The sequence below is a fragment of the Pseudophryne corroboree genome, chromosome 9 (genome assembly GCF_028390025.1).
Source record: "Pseudophryne corroboree isolate aPseCor3 chromosome 9, aPseCor3.hap2, whole genome shotgun sequence".
Classification (NCBI taxonomy): Eukaryota; Metazoa; Chordata; class Amphibia; order Anura; family Myobatrachidae; genus Pseudophryne; species Pseudophryne corroboree.
The window spans coordinates 42,536,206-42,558,152 of record NC_086452.1 but is presented as its reverse complement, the minus strand read 5'-3'; the positions used below and the strand labels follow the sequence as shown (position 1 = coordinate 42,558,152).

The 21,947-nt window shown below is 45.9% G+C and overlaps 1 protein-coding gene across 1 annotated transcript in view; it reads right to left on the bottom strand.

The window, feature by feature from the left end:
- Positions 1-21,947, bottom strand: part of LOC134958707 (FRAS1-related extracellular matrix protein 1-like) — a 364,054-nt gene that overhangs the window by 194,933 nt on the left and 147,174 nt on the right. The window contains exons 20-21 of the mRNA XM_063941462.1: positions 8,455-8,674; positions 3,184-3,328 (exon numbers count right to left, since the gene is read on the bottom strand). Coding sequence (XP_063797532.1) covers positions 3,184-3,328; positions 8,455-8,674 — 365 coding nt within the window. The remainder of the gene's footprint in view (positions 1-3,183; positions 3,329-8,454; positions 8,675-21,947) is intronic.

Below are 21,947 nucleotides of genomic sequence, written 5' to 3'. Positions count from 1 at the left end.
AGTTTTGTGCAATGTTTCACACAATACAGTATGTTGCTTGCAACGGGATATGGTCTCTAGGTCGACAGTAAAGGCCCATACACACTGGGCGATGTTGAGCTGAGAGCAGGTCACTTTTGGTGTGTTGAGCTGCTTTCAGCTCAAAGCCGCCCAGTGTGTATACCCCGGCGATGAGTGATGAGCGCTGATGCGCGCTCCTGCTTCATCGCTGGTGGTAATACCAGTAGATGAACGGCGGGGTGAACGGCTTTCCATAGCGTCCTGCTATGGAAAGCCGCTCACCCCCGCTGACATCGCTGGGCAGCGGGGAAAAGCGCTCAGTGGGGGTAATTCCAAGTTGATCGCAGCAGGAAATTTTTTAGCAGTTGGGCAAAACCATGTGCACTGCAGGGGAGGCAGATGTAACATGTGCAGAGAGAGTTAGATTTGGGTGTGGTGAGTTCAATCTGCAATCTAAATTGCAGTGTAAAAATAAAGCAGCCAGTATTTACCCTGCACAGAAACAAAATAACCCACCCAAATCTAACTCTCTTTGCACATGTTATATCTGCCTCCCCTGCAGTGCACATGGTTTTGCCCAACTGCTAAAAACTTTCCTGCTGCGATCAACTTGGAATTACCCCCAGTGTGTATGCACTGAGCGCTTTTTAGCCCAGCGATGTCAGCCATCATCGCTGTTCATACACGCTGGGCAAAAACGCCCAGTGTGTATGGACCTTTAGTAGGTCGACATGGTTACTAGGTCGACATGACAAAAGGTTGACATGAGTTTTTCAAATTTTTTAATTTTTTTTTACTTTTTCATACTTTACGATCCACATGGACTACAATTGGGAACGGTAACCTGTGCCGAGCGCAGCGGAGTGAGGCACCTTGCCCGAAGCATGGCGATGGTATACGGTGCACTAATTGGGGTTCCCCGTCACTCTACGAAGACAATGATACCAATTTTTTTTTAAACTAATGTCGACCTTTTTTCATGTCGACCTAGTACATGTCGACCTAGAGTCCCTGTCGACCTAGAAACCATGTTGACCTACTTACTGTCAACCAATAGTGGTCAACATAGACACTGTCGACCTAACTCTATTCTATCTAACATACCACACCCTGTTGCAACAGTCTATTTTCAATATTCTTTTATTTTTAACCAATTGCCAGAATAGATATTCATCAAGCACCTATCCTATGGGGCGTATTTATCAATAATTATTTTACTAAAATAATGTGAAAACACATTATTGTGGTATCACTTAAATGTATAAAAGGGCTTTTAAAGGAGAATTCTCAAAATTCTTCTCCGAGCCCTAAAATCTGCATATTAAGTAAGTAGTTCGCATTTTCCATACTTATCATGGTAAATACAATCTGCTCAAAATTACTAATGTTAAAATGTGAAATAACAGGGAACCTTGTGACAAAAACGTCTTCTTCAGATGGCCTTATGCAGACTTCCCTCCATGTCCCCTACTCCTGCTCTGCCCATCCTGCATGCTGACAGGCAGAGCAGAGCCAGGAGTGGGCTTCTGTGATCAGCCTGTGGGCTGAATGTACTAAAGGAAAAATGCTGGTGTTACCCTATGGAAGCCTATGGGCTTTGATTCGCAATATTCCAGAGAGGGATCCGATACGGATCCCTCCAAGCATAACCGATAGAAGCCTATGGGCTTCTTCCTGAGAAGGATCCAATCGGATCCCTGCAAGTATCCCCCGTGGCCCCTGCATCCCTCTGCACATGCGCACAAACACGGCCTGGGGGCCAAAACACGGAAGTCCCGGATTCGCAAAGGACAGCTCTTATAGGAAGAGCTGTCCTTTGTGATATTAATTGCATATGTTAGTAGTACATAACATATACGATTAGTATCATTGTGATGTTTGGCGGAATACAGTCCGCAGCCTTAGTATATTCCGACTTGTGTGTCTAAATAAACCGCAGGCTGACCACAGAGAAAATAAAGAGTTATAATAGAAAATAAATTAAATAAAACTTCTCTGGGACTGCACAGATCAGCTGACCGGTCACAGAGGAGGAGCTCACCGGTCACCGATCCTGGGGTAGGTAAGTTTTATTTCATTTATTTTCCATAATAATAACTAGAGAGGCAGGAGAGGAGGCAGTGAGCCAGGAAGCAGCAGGGGGCTGGGCTAGAGGCAGGAGCACAGTGGGAATAAGGGGGAAGGGGGGGGAGGGGGGCAGCGGGGGCAGGAACACAGCTGAAGTGAAGGGGAGGGGAGGCAGCGGGGGCAGGAAAGGAAACTTGTCGATGAGAAATAATTACTAGTTGTCTGAAGTTCTAAATTATTCTAAGCCCGTCGTTTTTTTTTTCAGATTTCACTTTAATTAATCAGAAAGAAAACAATGGAAAATCGACCAAAAGCCACAAACCGATGATTAGTAAATATACCCCTAAAACACTCGGTAATACAAGTTTTTACTGGAACACATTCAAAAAAATAACTTGTATACCCGATGTCTGGAGGCCTCGTCCAGACCAACGAACAAATAAATAAATAAAATCAGATTTGGAAACTTGTGCCGGCCAATCAGTTTTGGATGAGGTAGAAGGTAACGGTGGGAAGGCCTCAGCTGCTGCACGGCCTCTTGGGAAAGCAATCCCCATTTTGCTTCTTGAATTGGTTCCCAGATTATGAAGCACAATGGTGACTGACAGCTCGTCTCCCCATGAGATTCCGTGGCAGGTGTGGACTTTACCGCACTGGTGTCTGTGGCAGACAAACACCATGCTATAGTGGTCCAAATCATTAACATCTCACTAGCCTGAAGGGCAATTGCCCCCTGGAGGCCATTCCTGGCTTGTCTGAGTCCTTATCTCTATATTCACATTGATTGTCTCATACATAACACAGATATTTCTGCCCGGGACTAGCTGGCAAATGTTGTTCACTGAACAAAAGGATTAATTAACAATTTCCTACAGTAATCTCACCACAATTGTTTATTTAATACTTTTTTTATAACCACAGTTAGAGAAAGTGTAATCCATCTGGCCATGTAATAAATGATCACATACTGTATATATGTAGTACTGGCTTGCTATCTAGTAATGCAGACAGTAATATAACACATACTGTACTGTAAATATATATCTTTTAGCACATTATTGCACAGATATACTGTATAGCTGGACCACACTCAGAGCGTTCCCTCATGTACTTCACCTGGTAAGCTTTGGTTTCTCATCATTGACGGCCATTACATGAACATGTAGTGCCTCTTGGACTGTGTGTTTGCCATCTGTCAGCTGCACGACAAAGCCATCTTGTAGAGTGTCTGTGTCATCATGCGTATACACAAAGCCCATTCCTGCAGGAGAACAAGTCATTAATTTATCCTCCATAGAAGTGGACGGGATAGTCAACGCGACAGAAGCAACAGAATTCCCCTAATCACATTACTGGTACCTATATTCTGTGCATCCCTGAATTCATTAAGGAACAAGCACAGCCAGTATAGCAATTCATGGGATATTCACAATGCTAAACCCACAACTCCCACACAGAGGCAGCCATTTTGTTTTGGTGCGGAAATAATATTCATGAGAATGCAGGCTATTATCGCTTAGCGATGTCCCTAGTTTCCAGTGCATTTTATACTATTGTACTGGAAATAGGCTGCATTCTCATGTATGTTCTTTCAGATGACAAAATGGCTGCCGTCGCTTTGTTCCTCATGCCTCAGGAAGGTGTACAGATACTTGCATATCCCATGAATATTGATTCAGTCGGCAACATAGTAGCCTCAGTGGGTCCTTGTGAATTGATAGTCTGCATGCTCATGAATATTACTTAATCCCACAAAATGGCTGCCACCTTTCTCTGTAGGCATCAGGGACAAACAAATAGTTAATGATGTGAATGCGTTGAGGCAGCCACACTAAAAATAGTAATAGAATCCGTCTGAGGAATCAATGTGCACTCAGCCAATCGGAAGTGCCGATTGTTATTATCACCAGTACCCGTTTTGCAACAGGAATCAAGCAGCTGCAAGATTTACGGGGCGTTCCTGAGGGTTCCTGTGTGTCTTTCTAGCCTCTTTCTGTTGTGGTGAATTTTGCTAGATAGTCTTAAGGTACTAAAAACAGAATTTGCATAAATATAGTAATAAAACAGCATGTCAAAGCAGACACTTCATGACAAAAAAATGTCAGGCCCAGGGCCAGATTAACAAAGAGGCAGATGTAGCTACACCTCCAGGCCTCTGCATCAAAATAGGCCCATCATCATGACAGCATTATGAAGACAAGCTGCCCAGCTAGCCACATAGTCGGCCATAAACCATAAGTATTGTAATTCTATTTCTATTTCCTCACAAAATGTTGCAAGTTTTCTACTTTTCCGTATTTAGGGAGAGACTGGATCTGATAGAGCTGGGGGTGTAAACGCCCACACACCAATGGCCACTCCCACACAGCACTGACCACACCCACACAGCACTGGCCACACCCAGGCAGAACTGGCCACAGCTCCTCCCCTTCTCTATTATTTCAGCCCCAGGTCCATGTGGTCCTTAATGAGCCCTGATCAAACTGGTTTAAAATTCATTTATAAACCAACACTTGGGGCCAGAAGTAATGAAGTCCAAGTTGGGAGGAGGTGCAGGTTCCCGGCCCAACTTGGAAGTTTTTTTAAAGAGGCAATCTTGTACAAGGCAAAACCATGCCTTGTAAATGATCGGCGCTTTAAAAAAATGTCCGAGTATGGCCGGGAACCCGCACCTCCGGCCAACGCAGATTTCATTACATCAGTCCACTGGTATTTGATTTTATCTGCAGATAATGAGGAGCCACAACGTAGGCTGCAAGCTTAAATGCTTAATGAATGCTTCATCCTTTAATTTTGCTAGATATATACAGATTTGCATCTGTAATGATACGTTTAATGCTCTAGTCCTCAAATTTGTAATTCTTCCATTAAAAAGGTTAAAATGCATAATTTTAAGCTTGAATGGACTTGAGGGGCTTTGCAGGTGGCCGCACCTAGTAGACTTTCCCAAATTTTCGTAGCTCAATTTAATTAATATTAAATAAAATTCCAGTGAGCTTTCTCATTTTTGTACTGATTAGAGGAACCGATTTGTACCCGAGCATCTCTAGCAAGTGCTATTCGGGTATAGAGTATAACTGAGTAAGATATTAGCACTTTACAATTATACAGCGCCTAAACCTCTTATTACTGAATTGTGCCAATTGCTGGGGGCAACGACAAACTTTTTCATTTAATTTTTCCGTTGTCTTACTAAATGTACTGGCTGCCAGGAGTCCTGCCGCCATTTTTTCGATCGGAGCGGCTGAAAACAGGATGGGACCTGCGCATGCTCATGGGGGTCCCGTCACTTAAATTGCGGTCGCATCGCGTTTGCGATGGGACCTGAATTAGGCCCAGAGGCTCCATCCTATCACTGATTTGAATGGTATTTTGCTCTATGCATGGAAATTTATTGGTTCCATTTACATAAATCAATAATAATATTTAAATACGTGATGACAACAAGGGCCCTCATTCCGAGTTGTTCGCTCGCTAGCTGCTTTTAGTAGCATTGCACACGCTAAGCCGCCGCCCTCTGGGAGTGTATCTTAGCTTAGCAGAAGTGCGAACGAAAGATTAGCAGAATTGCGAATAGAAATTTCTTAGCAGTTTCTGAGTAGCTCCAGACTTACTCCTACATTGCGATCAGTTCAGTCAGTTTCGTTCCTGGTTTGACGTCACAAACACACCCAGCGTTCACCCAGACACTCCCCCCGTTTCTCCAGCCACTCCCGCGTTTTTCCCAGAAACGTCAGCGTTTTTCCGCACACTCTCATAAAACGGCAAGTTTCCGCCCAGAAACACCCACTTCCTGTCAATCACACTACGATCACCAGAACGATTCAAAATCTTCGTTAGGCCGTGAGTAAAATACCAAACTTTTGTGCTAATTTACTTGGTGCAGGTGCACTGCGAACATTGCGCATGCGCAGTTTGCGACTAATCGCTCTGTAGCGAAAAAAAATAACGAGCGAACAACTCGGAATGACCCCCTATATTTACACACTATGATTAATTAAACAATTTGCCTTGCCATTTCCCCGGACTAAGGTGGTCATTCCGAGTTGATCACTAGCTGCATTCGTTCGCTGTGCAGCGATTAGGCAAAAAAAGGCACTTCTGCGCATGCAGCACAGTGCGCACGCGTGACGTACTATTACAACGAACGATGTAGTTTCACACAAGGTCTAGCGATGCTTTTCAGTCGCACTGCTGGCCGCAGAGTGATTGACATGAAGTGGACGTTTCTGGGTGTCAACTGACCATTTTCAGGGAGTGTTCGAAAAAACGCAGGCGTGCCAGGAAAAACGCAGGCATCGCTGGGTGAACGCTGGGCGGGTGTGTGACATCAATACAGGAACTGAACAGTCTGAAGTGATTGCAAGCGCTGAGTAGGTTTTGAGCTACTCTGAATCTACACAAAAAACCTTTGTAGCCGCTCTGCGATCCTTTGTTCGCACTTCTGCTAAGCTAAAATACACTCCCACTGGGAGGCGGCATAGCGTTTGCACGGCTGCTAAAAACAGCTAGCGAGCGATCAACTCGGAATGACCCCCTAGAACCCCTCTTAAGGCAGGTTACCCACTGGCATTAAAATCACACTTTAAAGCTTTTAATGCCAGTAAAAGCATGTAAGCCTCGCACCCATTTCCACTTGCCGCAGGAGCCAAAGTGGCATGGCATCTTTTGGGCACACTGGGGCAGATGTATTAACCTGGAGAAGGGATATAGAAGTGATAAAGCATTGATAAGTGCAAGGTGATAACGCAGCAGCCAATCATTACAAATTAGAAAAATGACAGTTAGGAGCTGATTGGCTGGTGCGTTACCACCTTCCACTTATCACTGCTTTATGCCTTCTCCAGGCTTAATACATCTGCCCATATGCTCTTTTTTACTTGAGCTCGTAAAGGTAGATTTGTTGCGTAAGCCGGGCTTACACACCTCATGCCAATCACGTTTGTCATGCGGTGTAACTGGCGTTTCCTTAATGACGCCAGGGCGAACGTCCTAATATTTTTATAAACATCGACTTCCATAATGTCCTTTCTGCCCAAATTAAATATAACATTAATATACGGTATTTAATTTTTATTTTTCTCCTCTGCCTAGCCGCCATGTCACTTTCTGTTCTTCACTAGAGGCTTTGGGGGTAATTCCAAGTTGATCGCAGCAGGAAATTTTTTAGCAGTTGGGCAAAACCATGTGCACTGCAGGGGGGGGCAGATATAACATGTGCAGAAAGAGTTAGATTTGGGTGGGTTATTTTGTTTCTGTGCAGGGTAAATACTGGCTGCTTTATTTTTACACTGCAAATTAGATTGCAGATTGAACACACCACACCCAAATCTAACTCTCTCTGCACATGTTATATCTGCCTCCCCTGCAGTGCACATGGGTGGTCATTCCGAGTTGTTCGCTCGGTAAATTTATTCGCCTCGCAGCGATTTTCGCTTAGTGCGCATGCGCAATGTCCGCACTGCGACAGCGCCAAGTAAATTTGCTATGAAGTTAGGAATTTTACTCACGGCTTTTTCTTCGTTCAGGCGATCGTAATGTGATTGACAGGAAGTGGGTGTTACTGGGCGGAAACAGGCCGTTTTATGGGCGTGTGGAAAAAAACGCTACCGTTTCTGGGAAAAACGCGGGAGTGGCTGGAGAAACGGGGGAGTGTCTGGGCGAACGCTGGGTGTGTTTGTGACGTCAAACCAGGAACGACAAGCACTGAACTGATCGCACTGGCAGAGTAAGTCTCGAGCTACTCAGAAACTGCACAGAGCAGTCTTTTCGCAATATTGCGAATCTTTCGTTCGCAATTTTAAGAAGCTAAGATTCACTCCCAGTAGGTGGCGGCTTAGCGTGTGCAATGCTGCTAAAATCGGCTTGCGAGCGAACAACTCAGAATGAGGGCCATGGTTTTGCCCAACTGCTAAAAAATTTCCTGCTGCGATCAACTTGGAATTACCCCCTTTGACAACAGCCAGGCGGGAGAGCCTGCAATTAGTCTACTATTCACTTCTCTTCGGAAATGTCTTTTTGACCCAAAATAAAAAGGATCCTTTGCCTACAGCAGGCTGGTTTGCAGTAGCCTTCGGATTCCAGTAGAGGACATTCACGGCCTATATATCATAGGCCGGAGTGGAGACAGATTTCCACTGGATCTCAGACAAACAAGGAAATATGAGGCACCGACAAACATGTCCCAGAGCAGACGAAAGCCTCATCTGGTGAAAGAAACAAAAAACAGCCCCCTCAAAGCCCAACCAGCAGGATATGGGAGCGGGGGGGACAGAGATTGGGGTCTCGCAGATGCAGACACAGATTAAGGCCCCACAGAGACTTTTATATCTGTATAATGAACAGGCGTAGGCAATACGGTGAATGTAATAAAAGTATGACACAAACCTTTCTTCAGTTCATCCAAGGTGAAGCTGTAAATCTGCAGGTGTGCCTGTACGTCGGTGGGGATCAGATGTTTGTCATGACCGATTTGTTGCACGCCATCTAATAACCGGCCGTGCGCAGGGGGGATTATAACTGAGAAGAGTAATACGTCTGGTGGGATATCTGGGTCTTCGGCGTTTAAAGTGGACGGGCCTATGGCACAGCTACCCCCCTCAATTACCTAGGTGGGAGGAAAGACAAAAAACAGTTTCACAAAATTAATGCCAATTTCAGTTTTGTTTTTTTTCAAAATAGAAAATGGCTGCGTGACCTGCGACTGAACCCAGAACTTGGATCGCAGTGCGGCTGGATCGCGCCTGGATGTTGTTGGAATTGGATATAAGCTTTTGGGCTGAAACGAGAACAAAACAGCCAGCCCAGGGAGACAGTGTGGCAGATTGGTAATATCATACAAGCCGCTATTACAGACGGGGCTGAGATTACTAACGCCAGCAACAAGACAATAATTCTCTGAAACCGACCGATATTACTCATGGAAAGAAAAACAGGATACGTTCAAATGATCTGTCTCTTCCCGGATTCCTTGTTTCACTGTAAAACGGTTTCTATTGCTTTATAAACATGTTACACACTAAATATAGCTGGCGTGTGTGTGGTACTGACTTCTACATTTGCAATCGATTCTGGTATTTACACCTTCTGAGAACCACACATGGAAGTTGGGGCTTAACGTGCCTTTATCCTGTGCCATGGGCGTCTGGCGTAAGACATGTTCTATTTTAGCGCGGTCTGTTTACACTTCTGTGGTCTGCACCGTTCACAGGGGACCAGTGATGATCAAATGCAAAACCGTCCCTGGACCTGCCAATGAGGCGCCCCAGCACTAAATCACTTTATTCTCCACGCTCAGTTCATCTGGCGGAGGTAGATGGCCGCACTTCTCAGCGTTGCACAGTTTTTTTAACCTTTGCAGGGGTGCGAGAGCTTGGGAAAAACAAACGTCAGGGTTATTCAACTGCAAATTTACATTCCTCCGGTCACGGGGATCTTATGGTACAGCCTGCAGGGGGATATTTATCAAAGCTTGGAGAGAGATTAAATTGTGAGAAATAAAGTACCAAACAATCAGCTCCTAACTGTCATTTTCCAAACACAGCCTGTAAAATGTAAAGCAGGAGCTGATTGGCTGGAACTTCACTGTGTCTCTCACTATTTTTTCTCTGTCTGTGCTTTGATAAATACCCCCAGTAATATAACTGCGCTACTGCCCTATGACATGCAAAGTAAACCTTTTATATTTATCAAACAGTTCTAGACTACGGGGAGATGTACTCAGCAGTGATAAAAGTGAAGAAGTGAGCCAGTGGAGAAGTTGCCCATGGCAACCAATCAGCACTGACGTAACATTTAACAATTTGCATACTATAAAAGTATACAGAGCAGCTGATTAGTTGCCATGGGCAACTTCTCCACTGCCTCACTTCTCCATTTTTATCACTGCTTAGTACATTACCCCCTTAATAATGGAATCATTTACATAAACTCTACGTGTTGTCTGTATATAGTGTATATTATTATTTATTACGTATTTATTACCAGTCATTTATATAGCGCACACATATTCCACAGCGCTGTTACAGATAATATTTGTCCATTCACATCTGTCCCTGCCCAAGTGGAGCTTACAATCTATGGGGGTCATTCCGAGTTGATCGCTCGCTAGCTAGTTTTAGCAGCTGTGCAAACACTATGCCGCTGCCCACTGGGGAGTGTATTTTAGCTTAGCAGAAGTGCGATTGCATGTGCAGCCGAGCTCTGCAAAAACAGTTTGTGCAGTTTCAGAGTAGCTCTGAACCTACTCAGCGCTTGCGATCACTTCAGCCTATTCCTGTTCGGATTTGACGTCATACACCCGCCCAGCGAATGCCCAGCCACGCCTGCGTTTTTTTCAGCCATGCCTGCATTTTTACAAACACTCCCTGAAAACGGTCAGATGACACCAGAAATGCCCCCTTCCTGTCAATCTTCTTGCAGCCGTCAGTGCGACTGAAAACTTTGCTAGAACCTGTGCACAACCACAAAGAGCTTTGTACCCGTACGTCGTGCCTGCGCATTGCGGGGCATACGCATGCGCAGAGATGCAGTTTTTTAGCCTGATCGCTGCGCTGCGAACAGCGAGCGATCAACTCGGAATGACCCCCTATATTCCCTACCACATGTACACACATACATTCACGCTAGGGTTAATTTTGTTGGGAGACAACTAACCTACCACTTATTTTTGGATTATAATGTATGTGTACTATATATTCTTGTATGTGTACTATATATATATATATATATATATATATATACCTGTATGTGTACTATATGTATGCATATATAAATAAAAGTGTAATTCAGCTTTTGACAATCAGGATGGAGTTTATCAATTGACTTCCACGGTAACACTACTTTTACAGATCTGTACAGGCTGCACATGTAACTGAGGGCAGATGTATTAAGCCTAGAGAAGTGATAAACTAGTGATAAGTGCACGGTGATAACGCACCAGCCAATCAGCTCCAATATGTAAATTGACAGTTAGGAGCTGATTGGCTGGTGCATTATCACCTTCCATTTATCACTGCTTTATCACTTCTCTAGGCTTATTACATCTGCCCCTGAATGTCCTTATTGCCCAGAATGACGCCTGGCTGCAATGTATGTGCCCGCTATAATGCACAGACAGGTTGACATGTTATTTTTTTAAACCTCAAAAGTGTCTTTTTAATGTCGGTGACAGATCCACAGTCACATTCCCTTTTCCCGTTAACTATTTATCCCCGGTTAAATATATCTAACCATTTTTTTCAAACCAGATCCTATTTTTAAATGTAGATACAGGTTGAGTATCCCATATCCAAATATTCTGAAATACGGAATATTCTGAAATACGGAATGTTTTGAGGGCCTAATTCAGACCTGATCGTAGCCGTGCAAAATTTTGCACAGCTACGATCAGTTATTCAGACATGCGGGGGGAAGCTCAGCACAGAGCTAGTCCGACCCGCATGTCTGGCCCTACCCCCCTCCCTCACACAAGTACAAAAGCATTGCCATGCGGCGATGTATCGTGACTGGACAAATGGCACCATTGCGATGTGGAAACGTGCCAATGATGTGAGAGGTGAACGTCGGCTACAAAGGTGCACCAGGGCCGACCAACACGCTACAGTGGAGCAGATCACCATCAAAATGGTCTAGCTGCTGTCCGCGCTGCACACGGCGGTTACTCTGGCTGTGACCTGCGGGTCATAATAATGTGACTCCACCGTGTATCTTTGCCCTGTTGATAACATTTAAAGCAGGGGCGTTTTAAGAGAGGAGGAGGCCCGTGTTCAGCCTCCTCCATTCGGGCCGCCTCCTCTCTGCCTGGAGCGCTGTAGAGTCTGAGCGGCGGCCATTTTCCCTGAGATTTCTCTACTGCGCATGCGCAGAACTCCGTGAAAATGGCCGCTGAGCCATTTTCACAGAGTTCTACTAGCGCTGCGGATGCCGGCGCTGGACTTCGGAGGGGTGAGTATTTTAAAAATGGGTGCAGTGCATCCATTATAGAAACGCCAGTGATTGGAAGACAGAAGCAGGATTCTGCAGAGAATTTCAGTAGGAAATACCATTACATGCTATGAATGTTGGACCTCTGATGAAGATAAATTAAACTATGTGGTAAAAATGTAATATTTGTGTTCTATTTGTATGCCTCAAGTTCAAGTACTTTGGAGTATGACATGTTTCCTAATGTATCAAGCAGAGGAATATAAGCCAAGAAAAGGCTTCCTAAAAATGGCAGCTAATCATTAGCAGCTGTCCAGTGCATGTATAATCCCGTCCCCACTCAGCAGGTGTCAGTAGTACTGGTGACACCACGCGTTTCAATGGCCAGAGATGAGAAGGAGCTTTTCCCTCTCTGCAAACTCAGCTGAAGGATTTAAGGGACGGGAAACATTATTTTCTACTGTTCCGGAATGTGCAAATCAACACTTAAGATTGTGTCCAGTGAGAGAAAGTATCTCAGTATCAGGGATAAGCACAAGAACCAAACATTGCGCAGTGTGTAGAAACGAAAGGGCCACCAAACGTAAAAATTCAAGCTATAATTGAATTTATTTTATACATTAGGATACCTGTGTTACATGTGTGACTTCATGCCTATAAATCTTTCCAGTGACACTTCAGCTAGAATCCCTGATGCTATTACACGTTACGACATAATAGTTTGCCCACCAAAAATGAAGTAATTAGTGACCTGGCTGAAATACCAGGAAAGACACAAAGCAATGTGAGCCCACTGAGGAAGCAGCTACCAGTGGCGAAACGCGTCCCACTGAATGGACCACTACAGACACAATCTGTTTTACAAATTTAATATTCATTTGAATGATTATACAATTTCCTATTTATTTACTATCACTTTTTTTACCCACCCAAAACTCTATACATTTATTTATTTATTTATTTATTCATTCACTCACTCAATGATTTATTTTGTTTTATCCATTTGCACAATCCTACCCCGTTCCTTCACCTACAACATCCTAAGCCCTGGTTTATGATGAACACCTCTGGTTATTCAGATCTAGAACATCCATGAAGTGCTCTAGGTCTATGGACTGGTATCAGTTTTACTATGTTTATTAGGGGGGAGCTCTTTATCTGTAGCACATACACAACAGCTTTCGCACAAAACGAAACACATAAGTGTCCCTGTTACGGTGGTCAATGGATGCTAAAACCTTGGACTTTCCTATAATAATCAGGAACGTCAGCTGGTATAAAAAGAGAATTCTACATTAAACTAATTTCCCCAAGTCCATCTGGCGGACGCTGCTACCATCAGGTTACAGTATGCCGAGAGTGAACTTTCTTATAACTGCAGGTACTCTCCACTCCAATGCCTGTATTTCCAGCTCATACCGTGCAAAGCCCCAAACGGTAGCACAAACAGAGGCCACACCGAGAAAACCACAAGGCAGCTAAACCAAGAGTAAGTGTTGGGGCAGAAATGGATTTAAGAGTAACCCCCAAAAACCCTCTTTTCTCCTACATTCAATCTGGGGGCCACTCCTACGCTCAGAGGCAGCTTAGTATAAAGCTCTGTGCCCAAAGCTAGCAGTAATACGGGAAACATTAGGGCAGAGAACCCCCACTAATCTCAGTAATCTGGTAAAGGAAACAGATACAGTATGTGAACTGGCTGTTTGGAATCAGAATAAGCCTGCTATATACTGGACCTGGTCTATCTGGTTATATTCTCTTTTTATCTAAGCCAATATCTTCTCTGCATCGCATAGTGAAGCAGCAGAACGGCAGTCCTCCTAATACTGAAAGTCCCATCCAGGAAAAATTTATAAGCAAGTTCACCACCTTCTGTAGAGCCAGCTGTCACTGGTCACCTGAAGAGCCTGACCCTGTTAAGAGAGAATGACAATCTCTTGAATAAGATGGAAGCTAACACCACTGGAGGTTGGAATGACCACGTTTTGTGACCCTGTAAAGAATGTAGAACCACCCTGACTTAATGAGAGTTCAAGAAGGGAGACCTGCAGGAGAGAGTCCCAATGCTGAAACCCGCCTAGCGCTAGAAATGGCTAGTAGGGGTGAAATTGGGTCTGTTTCAGGTCCCGAGGCAAATAAAAAAAGTACGCAATGTACTGATGGTCGGTACATTGGGCATGCACTGGAACCGTACTGCCCATGTGCAATACGGGTCCTGCGTTGTTTAACGCAGTATGGCTGCAAACGTCAAGTGATTGACAGTCTGTAGTCATTTGGGAGCAGCAACGGGTGCCATTTCACCAGAGGCGTCTCACCTCCGTTTTATGTAAGTGCCAAGGCCAGGGTCTCCGTCTTCTGACTGGAATTTCCTAGCCTCTGGAACGGAGCTACGGTGGCCGGTCTGTGTGATCTGATGCTGCATCCTCACATGTAGGAGGCGCCCACTTATACCAGATGCCCCCTGATACATTACCATATGAAAGCGTCGCTGCTGCTTCCAAGGAAGAAGCAACTATGCTCTATCCTTCTGCATCTGAATCAGTCCCATTGTCCGGATCAAGTACTTACATTGAACTGTTTCAAAACCTCCAAACAGAGGAAGGTGAAGAGCAGAATGGACCAGTTTAAGAATCTCTAGTGACATGGGAAGGACATGTGGAGGTTGGATGTGTAACACATCCTGCAAGAATGTCTGAACCTCAATAATCATGGTCAACCTCCTTAAAATACACAGACTGCTCCAAAACCTGAACCTGTACAGTTTGTTCTAAAGAAAGGAAGAAACTCAAAGGAGGATAAGTGGGATTCCTGTGTTCCTACCAAACCACATAAATGTTTAACATCCAATGATAGTTTTCAATAGAAACAGGCTTACGAACAGCCACCCTAATCTATGTTCTAGCCTCAGACAATTCCTTGGTTCTCAAGATCGGGGCTTCAACAACTGCGTTGTGAAAGTCTGTTGCCAAAAGTTCTTGCATAGAAATGGATCCTGAGATAATGGATCTTCCAGCAGGGGAAGGCACCCATCTGATGAAATAAACTGATTCAAAGGAGACCAAATTCCATCAAAAACCAGCAGTGAACAGATGGGCTCTGGAGATCCTGAAACACCTGGATAATCTAGATCCTGTCTCCCAGAATGAAGACCCTCTACACCCTGGAATTCTTCTGATATGGCACTAGGTTGGATTCTAGATCATTCACAATCCACCTGTAAGAGCCCTTAACCTGAGTTGTCCTATTTAGATGAGACCTGACTGGGCATGTCTGCAATGATGGAGCCAAATCGGCTACGAGAAAGAGAGTGGCACCCTGAATCTTTAGCAGAGCAGATATGACAGCAATGACATAAGGCATCCTGTCAAGCCGAACAGAGCGCTTAGAATTGTAACTGAGAATCCTGCAGTACGAAGCAGAGTAGGTGATGTCTTCCCAGATTGCAATATGAAGAAATGTGTCTCTGAAATGGTCAATGGGCACTAAAAATTTGTTGGCTTTCAAACAGTTGATCCCAACTGTTAAGGATAATGTCCAAAACTTGTCCACCCAAACTGGTCTGCAGAGATTTTAGATTCGAGATTGCAAAGATTTTCAAATAAGACTGAACATAACCTCTGAGTGTCCTGCATCTTGGGATCATCATCATATCAGATTATTGGCACCAGGCACTTCTACCTCACCATGTTTCAACGTATGCAGAAGGAAACTGATTGTTGGCAGAAACCATATTGATGAAAGGGGTCATCAAAATAACAAAACCCTGATCCCTAGGCTTGGACACTCTGTACCAAATCCCAGACGATACTTTAGACTACACTTACTGCTAGCCCTTCTGTGCCTCAGTCTGCCCGCACGTGTACCTCTGGAAGGCACAACTAGGATACCTGCAGCAAGCACAAATTAGAGGTCAGGACAGAACACTCAACCTCTCCCAGCGCAGTTTCTGAATATTAGAAACCTCAAGGAGTCTCACCAAAGATGAAGATGAATCTGCCAGTCCTGACACCGATTTCTCTAATGTCTTGGCTCACCCTGGAGCATCCTGGGCATTTGCCAATCAACATGTGGTGATTTGAGTAGGCCAACCTGTGGTTCTGGTGGCATCTTGAAAATGCCAGTGCTGTTTAATTGAAAACTTGTGGTTTTTACTGGATGCTGGCTCGGATGGCCACTTGTCCCATGTATTCATGTAATGTTTTCTTTCTGTGCTTAACCACGTACAAATAAAGAATAAAAAAAAAAAAAAAGAAAATGCCAGTGCTTCACATTGCTAAAAGGGGTTACTTCCAGTGCAGAAAGACCTTCTGTGGGGTCCACCCGAACAATACCATCTCCTAATATTTTACCTGCCTGGGAGTAGTAAATGTTGTACTAATAGTATGCATATAAGTTATAAAAATAAAGAAAATAAACTTCAAACAGGGCTGCCCCCATAGAAAACAAAACAAAAATAGTCCAACTTCTTGGGGAGAACTGGAGGAACAGGGCTTGGAGAGAGGGTATACGTTCAAGAAGCTGTTGGGATCAAGGCAGCCGAAATACAGATGCCGTAAATCCTGACACTAATCAGAACTCTGACGCTGAAATCCAGAGGAGGGGGAGGTTTGGGTTAGGCTGTGCAAAGGGTGTGTTGGGGGGGGGTGTAGGTTTAGGCACCACCTATGGGGGGGCGGGGGGGGTAAGGGTTAGGCTGCTGGGGAAGAGGGAGGTTAGGGTTAGGATGTGCGAAGGGTGGGTTAGGCATCACCGTGGGGGTTTAGGTTTAGGTACCAAGGGGGGTGGGTTAGGGTTAGGCTACGGAAAGGGGGATGTTAGGTTTAGGCCCTAAGGGTGGGGGTTAAGATTAGGCTGTGGTAAAGGAGGGTTAAGGGAGTAGGAGGTGAGTTTAGATACTTACCTCGCCCTTGTCAGGGTCTTGACAATTGGGATGCCGGTGTCGCTATTGTGACCGCTCGCATCCCGTCTGCCGGGATCGCATACCGAGGGACTGGGAGGATATGCAGCCAAGAAATATGACCCCTTTAATACTGAGTTCCTGTGCCCTCAACACAACCCCATGGTAGCAGATTAGATGGAGGAGATTCTGAGGTGGGACAAAAAGCAAAAAAATAAGAATTTACTCACCGGTAATTCTATTTCTCGTAGTCCGTAGTGGATGCTGGGAACTCCGTAAGGACCATGGGGAATAGACAGGCTCCGCAGGAGACTGGGCACTCCAAGAAAGAATTAGGACTACTGGTGTGCACTGGCTCCTCCCTCTATGCCCCTCCTCCAGACCTCAGTTAGGGAAACTGTGCCCGGAAGAGCTGACACAATAAGGAAAGGATTTGGAATCCCGGGTAAGACTCATACCAGCCACACCAATCACACCGTACAACTTGTGATAACTATACCCAGTTAACAGTATGAAATATAACTGAGCCTCACTGAACAGATGGCTCATAACAATAACCCTTTAGTTAGGCAATAACTATATACATGTATTGCAGACAATCCGCACTTGGGATGGGCGCCCAGCATCCACTACGGACTACGAGAAATAGAATTACCGGAGAGTAAAATCTTATTTTCTCTGACGTCCTAGTGGATGCTGGGAACTCCGTAAGGACCATGGGGATTATATCAAAGCTCCCAAACGGGCGGGAGAGTGCGGATGACTCTGCAGCACCGAATGAGCAAACTCAAGGTCCTCCTCAGCCAGGGTATCAAACTTCTAGAATTTTGCAAATGTGTTTGAACCCGACCAAGTAGCAGCTCGGCAAAGTTGTAAAGCCGAGACCCCTCGGGCAGCCGCCCAAGAAGAGCCCACCTTCCTCGTGGAATGGGCTTTGACTGATTTAGGATGCGGCAGTCCAGCCGCAGAATGTGCAAGTTGAATTGTGGAGCAGATCCAGCGAGCAATAGTCTACTTAGAAGCAGGAGCACCCAACTTGTTAGGTGCATGCAGGATAAACAGCGAGTCAGTCTTTCTGACTCTAGCCGTCCTGGAAACATAGATTTTCAGGGCCCGGACTACGTCCAGCAACTTGGAAGCCTCCAAGTCCCGAGTAGCCGCAGGCACCACAATAGGTTGGTTCAAATGAAACGCTGATACCACCTTAGGGAGGAATTGGGGACGCGTCCTCAATTCTGCTCTGTCCATATGGAAGATCAGATAGGGGCTTTTACAGGACAAAGCCGCCAATTCTGACACCCGCCTAGCCGAAGCCAAGGCCAAAAGCATGACCACTTTCCACGTGAGATATTTTAATTCCACGGTCTGAAGTGGCTCAAACCAATGTGATTTTAGGAAATCCAACACAACGTTGAGATCCCAAGGTGCCACCGGGGGCACAAAAGGGGGCTGAATATGCAGCACTCCCTTAACAAACGTCTGAACTTCAGGCAGTGAAGCCAGTTCTTTTTGAAAGAAAATAGACAGGGCCGAAATCTGGACTTTAATGGAACCCAATTTTAGGCCCATAGTCACTCCTGACTGTAGGAAGTGCAGAAATCGACCCAGCTGAAATTCTTCTGTGGGGGGCTTCATAGCCTCACACCAAGCAACATATTTTCGCCATATGCGGTGATAATGCTTTGCTGTCACATCTTTCCTAGCTTTTATCAGCGTAGGAATGACTTCAACCGGAATGCCCTTTTCCATCAGGATCCGGCGTTCAACCGCCATGCCGTCAAACGCAGCCGCGGTAACTCTTGGAACAGACAGGGCCCCTGCTGTAGCAGGTCCTGTCTGAGAGGCAGAGGCCAAGGGTCCTCTGAGATCATTTCTTGCAGTTCCGGGTACCAAGTCCTTCTTGGCCAATCCGGAACGATGAGTATAGTTCTTACTCCTCTCTTTCTTATTATCCTCAGCACCTTTGGTATGAGAGGAAGAGGAGGGAACACATAAACCGACTGGTACACCCACGGTGTCACTAGAGCGTCCACAGCTATCGCCTGAGGGTCCCTTGACCTGGCGCAATATCTTTTTAGCTTTTTGTTTAGGCGGGACGCCATCATGTCCACCTGTGGCCTTTCCCAACAGTTTACAATCAGTTGGAAGACTTCTGGATGAAGTCCCCACTCTCCCGGGTGGAGGTCGTGCCTGCTGAGGAAGTCTGCTTCCCAGTTGTCCACTCCCGGAATGAACACTGCTGACAGTGCTATCACGTGATTTTCCGCCCATCGGAGAATCCTTGTGGCTTCTGCCATCGCCATCCTGCTTCTTGTGCCGCCCTGTCGGTTTACATGGGCGACCGCCGTTATGTTGTCTGACTGAATCAGCACCGGCTGGTTTTGAAGCAGGGGTCTTGCCTGACTTAGGGCATTGTAAATGGCCCTTAGTTCCAGAATATTTATGTGTAGGGAAGCCTCCTGACTCGACCATTGTCCTTGGAAGTTTCTTCCCTGAGTGACTGCCCCCCAACCTCGGAGGCTTGCATCCGTGGTCACCAGGACCCAGTCCTGTATGCCGAATCTGCGGCCCTTTAGAAGATGAGCACTCTGCAGCCACCACAGCAGAGACACCCTGACCCTCGGGGACAGGGTGATCAGCCGATGCATCTGAAGATGCGATCCGGACCACTTGTCCAACAGATCCCACTGAAAGATCCGTGCATGGAACCTGCCGAATGGAATTGCCTCGTAAGAAGCTACCATCTTTCCCAGGACTCGCGTGCAGTGATGCACCGACACCTGTTTTGGTTTCAGGAGGTCTCTGACCAGAGATGACAACTCCATGGCCTTCTCCTCCGGGAGAAATACCTTCTTCTGTTCTGTGTCCAGAATCATACCCAGGAACAGCAGACGCGTCGTAGGAACCAGCTGCGACTTTGGAATATTCAGAATCCAGCCGTGCTGTTGAAGCACTTCCTGAGATAGTGCTACTCCGACCAACAACTGTTCCCTGGACCTCGCCTTTATAAGGAGATCGTCCAAGTAAGGGATAATTATAACTCCCTTCTTTCGAAGGAGTATCATCATTTCGGCCATTACCTTGGTAAATACCCTCGGTGCCGTGGACAGACCAAACGGCAACGTCTGGAATTGGTAATGGCAGTCTTGTACCACAAAACGGAGGTACACCTGGTGAGGTGGGTAAATGGGGACATGCAGGTACGCATCCTTGATGTCCAGTGATACCATGTAATCCCCTTCTTCCAGGCTTGCAATAACCGCCCTGAGCGATTCCATTTTGAACTTGAACCTTCTTATATAAGTGTTCAAGGATTTTAAATTTAGAATGGGTCTCACCGAACCATCTGGTTTCGGTACCACAAACATTGTGGAATAGTAACCCCGTCCCTGTTGAAGGAGGGGAACTTTTATTATCACCTGCTGGAGGAAAGCTTGTGAATTGCCGCCAGCACTACCTCCCTGTCCGGGGGAGTAGCTGGCAAAACTGATTTGAGGTAACGGCGAGGGGGAGACGTCTCGAATTCCAGCTTGTATCCCTGAGATACCACTTGTAGAACCCAGGGATCCACTTGTGAGCGAACCCACCGGTCGCTGAAGTTCCGGAGACGGGCCCCCACCGCACCTGGCTCCACCAGTGAAGCCCCAGCGTCATGCGGTGGATTTAGTGGAAGCAGGGGAGGATTTCTGTTCTTGGGAACTGGCTGTATGGTGCAGCTTTTTCCCTCTACCCCTGCCTCTGGGCAGAAAGGACGCGCCTTTAACCCGCTTGCCTTTCTGGGGCCGAAAGGACTGTACCTGATAATACGGTGCTTTCTTTGGCTGTGAGGGAACCTGGGGTAAAAAATAAATGTCGAATTCCCAGCTGTCGCTGTGGAAACGAGGTCCGAGAGACCATCCCCAAACAATTCCTCACCCTTGTAAGGCAAAACCTCCATGTGCCTTTTAGAATCCGCATCACCTGTCCACTGCCGAGTCCATAATACTCTCCTGGCAGAAATGGACATTGCATTTATTCTAGATGCCAGCCGGCAAATATCCCTCTGTGCATCTCTCATGTATAAGACTACGTCTTTAATATGCTCTATGGTTAGCAATATAGTGTCCCTGTCAAGGGAATCAATATTATCAGACAGGGAATCAGACCATGCTGCTGCAGCACTGCACATCCATGCTGAAGCAATAGCAGGTCTCAGTATAGTACCTGAGTGTGTATATACAGACTTCAGGATAGCCTCCTGCTTTCTATCCGCAGGCTCCTTTAAGGCGGCTGTATCCTGAGACGGTAGCGCCACCTTTTTTGACAAGCGTGTGAGCGCTTTATCCACCCTCGGGGATGTCTCCCAACGTACCCTGTCCTCTGGCGGGAAAGGGTACGCCATTAGTAACTTTTTAGAAATCACTAATTTTTTATCAGGGGATGCCCACGCTTCTTCACACACTTCATTTAATTCATCTGAAGGGGGAAAAAACCACCGGCTGCTTTTTCTCCCCAAACATAATACCCTTAGTGGTACCTGGGTTAATGTCAGAAATGTGCAACACATTTTTCATTGCCGTAATCATGCAACGGATAGCCTTAGTGGAATGTACATTAGTCTCGTCATCGTCGACACTGGAGTCAGACTCCGTGTCGACATCTGTGTCTGCCATCTGAGGTAGCGGGCGTTTTTGAGCCCCTGATGGCCTTTGAGACGCCTGGGCAGGCGCGGGCTGAGAAGCCGGCTGTCCCACAGCTGTTATGTCATCAAACCTTTTATGTAAGGAGTTGACACTGTCGGTTAATACCTTCCACATATCCATCCACTCTGGTGTCGACCCCGCAGGGGGTGACATCACATTTATCGGCACCTGCTCCGCCTCCACATAAGCCTCCTCATCAAACATGTCGACACAGCCGTACCGACACACCGCACACACACAGGGAATGCTCTGACTGAGGACAGGACCCCACAAAGTCCTTTGGGGAGACAGAGAGAGAGTATGCCAGCACACACCACAGCGCTATATAACACAGGGATTTACACTACACAAAGTGATTTTCCCTATAGCAGCTATAA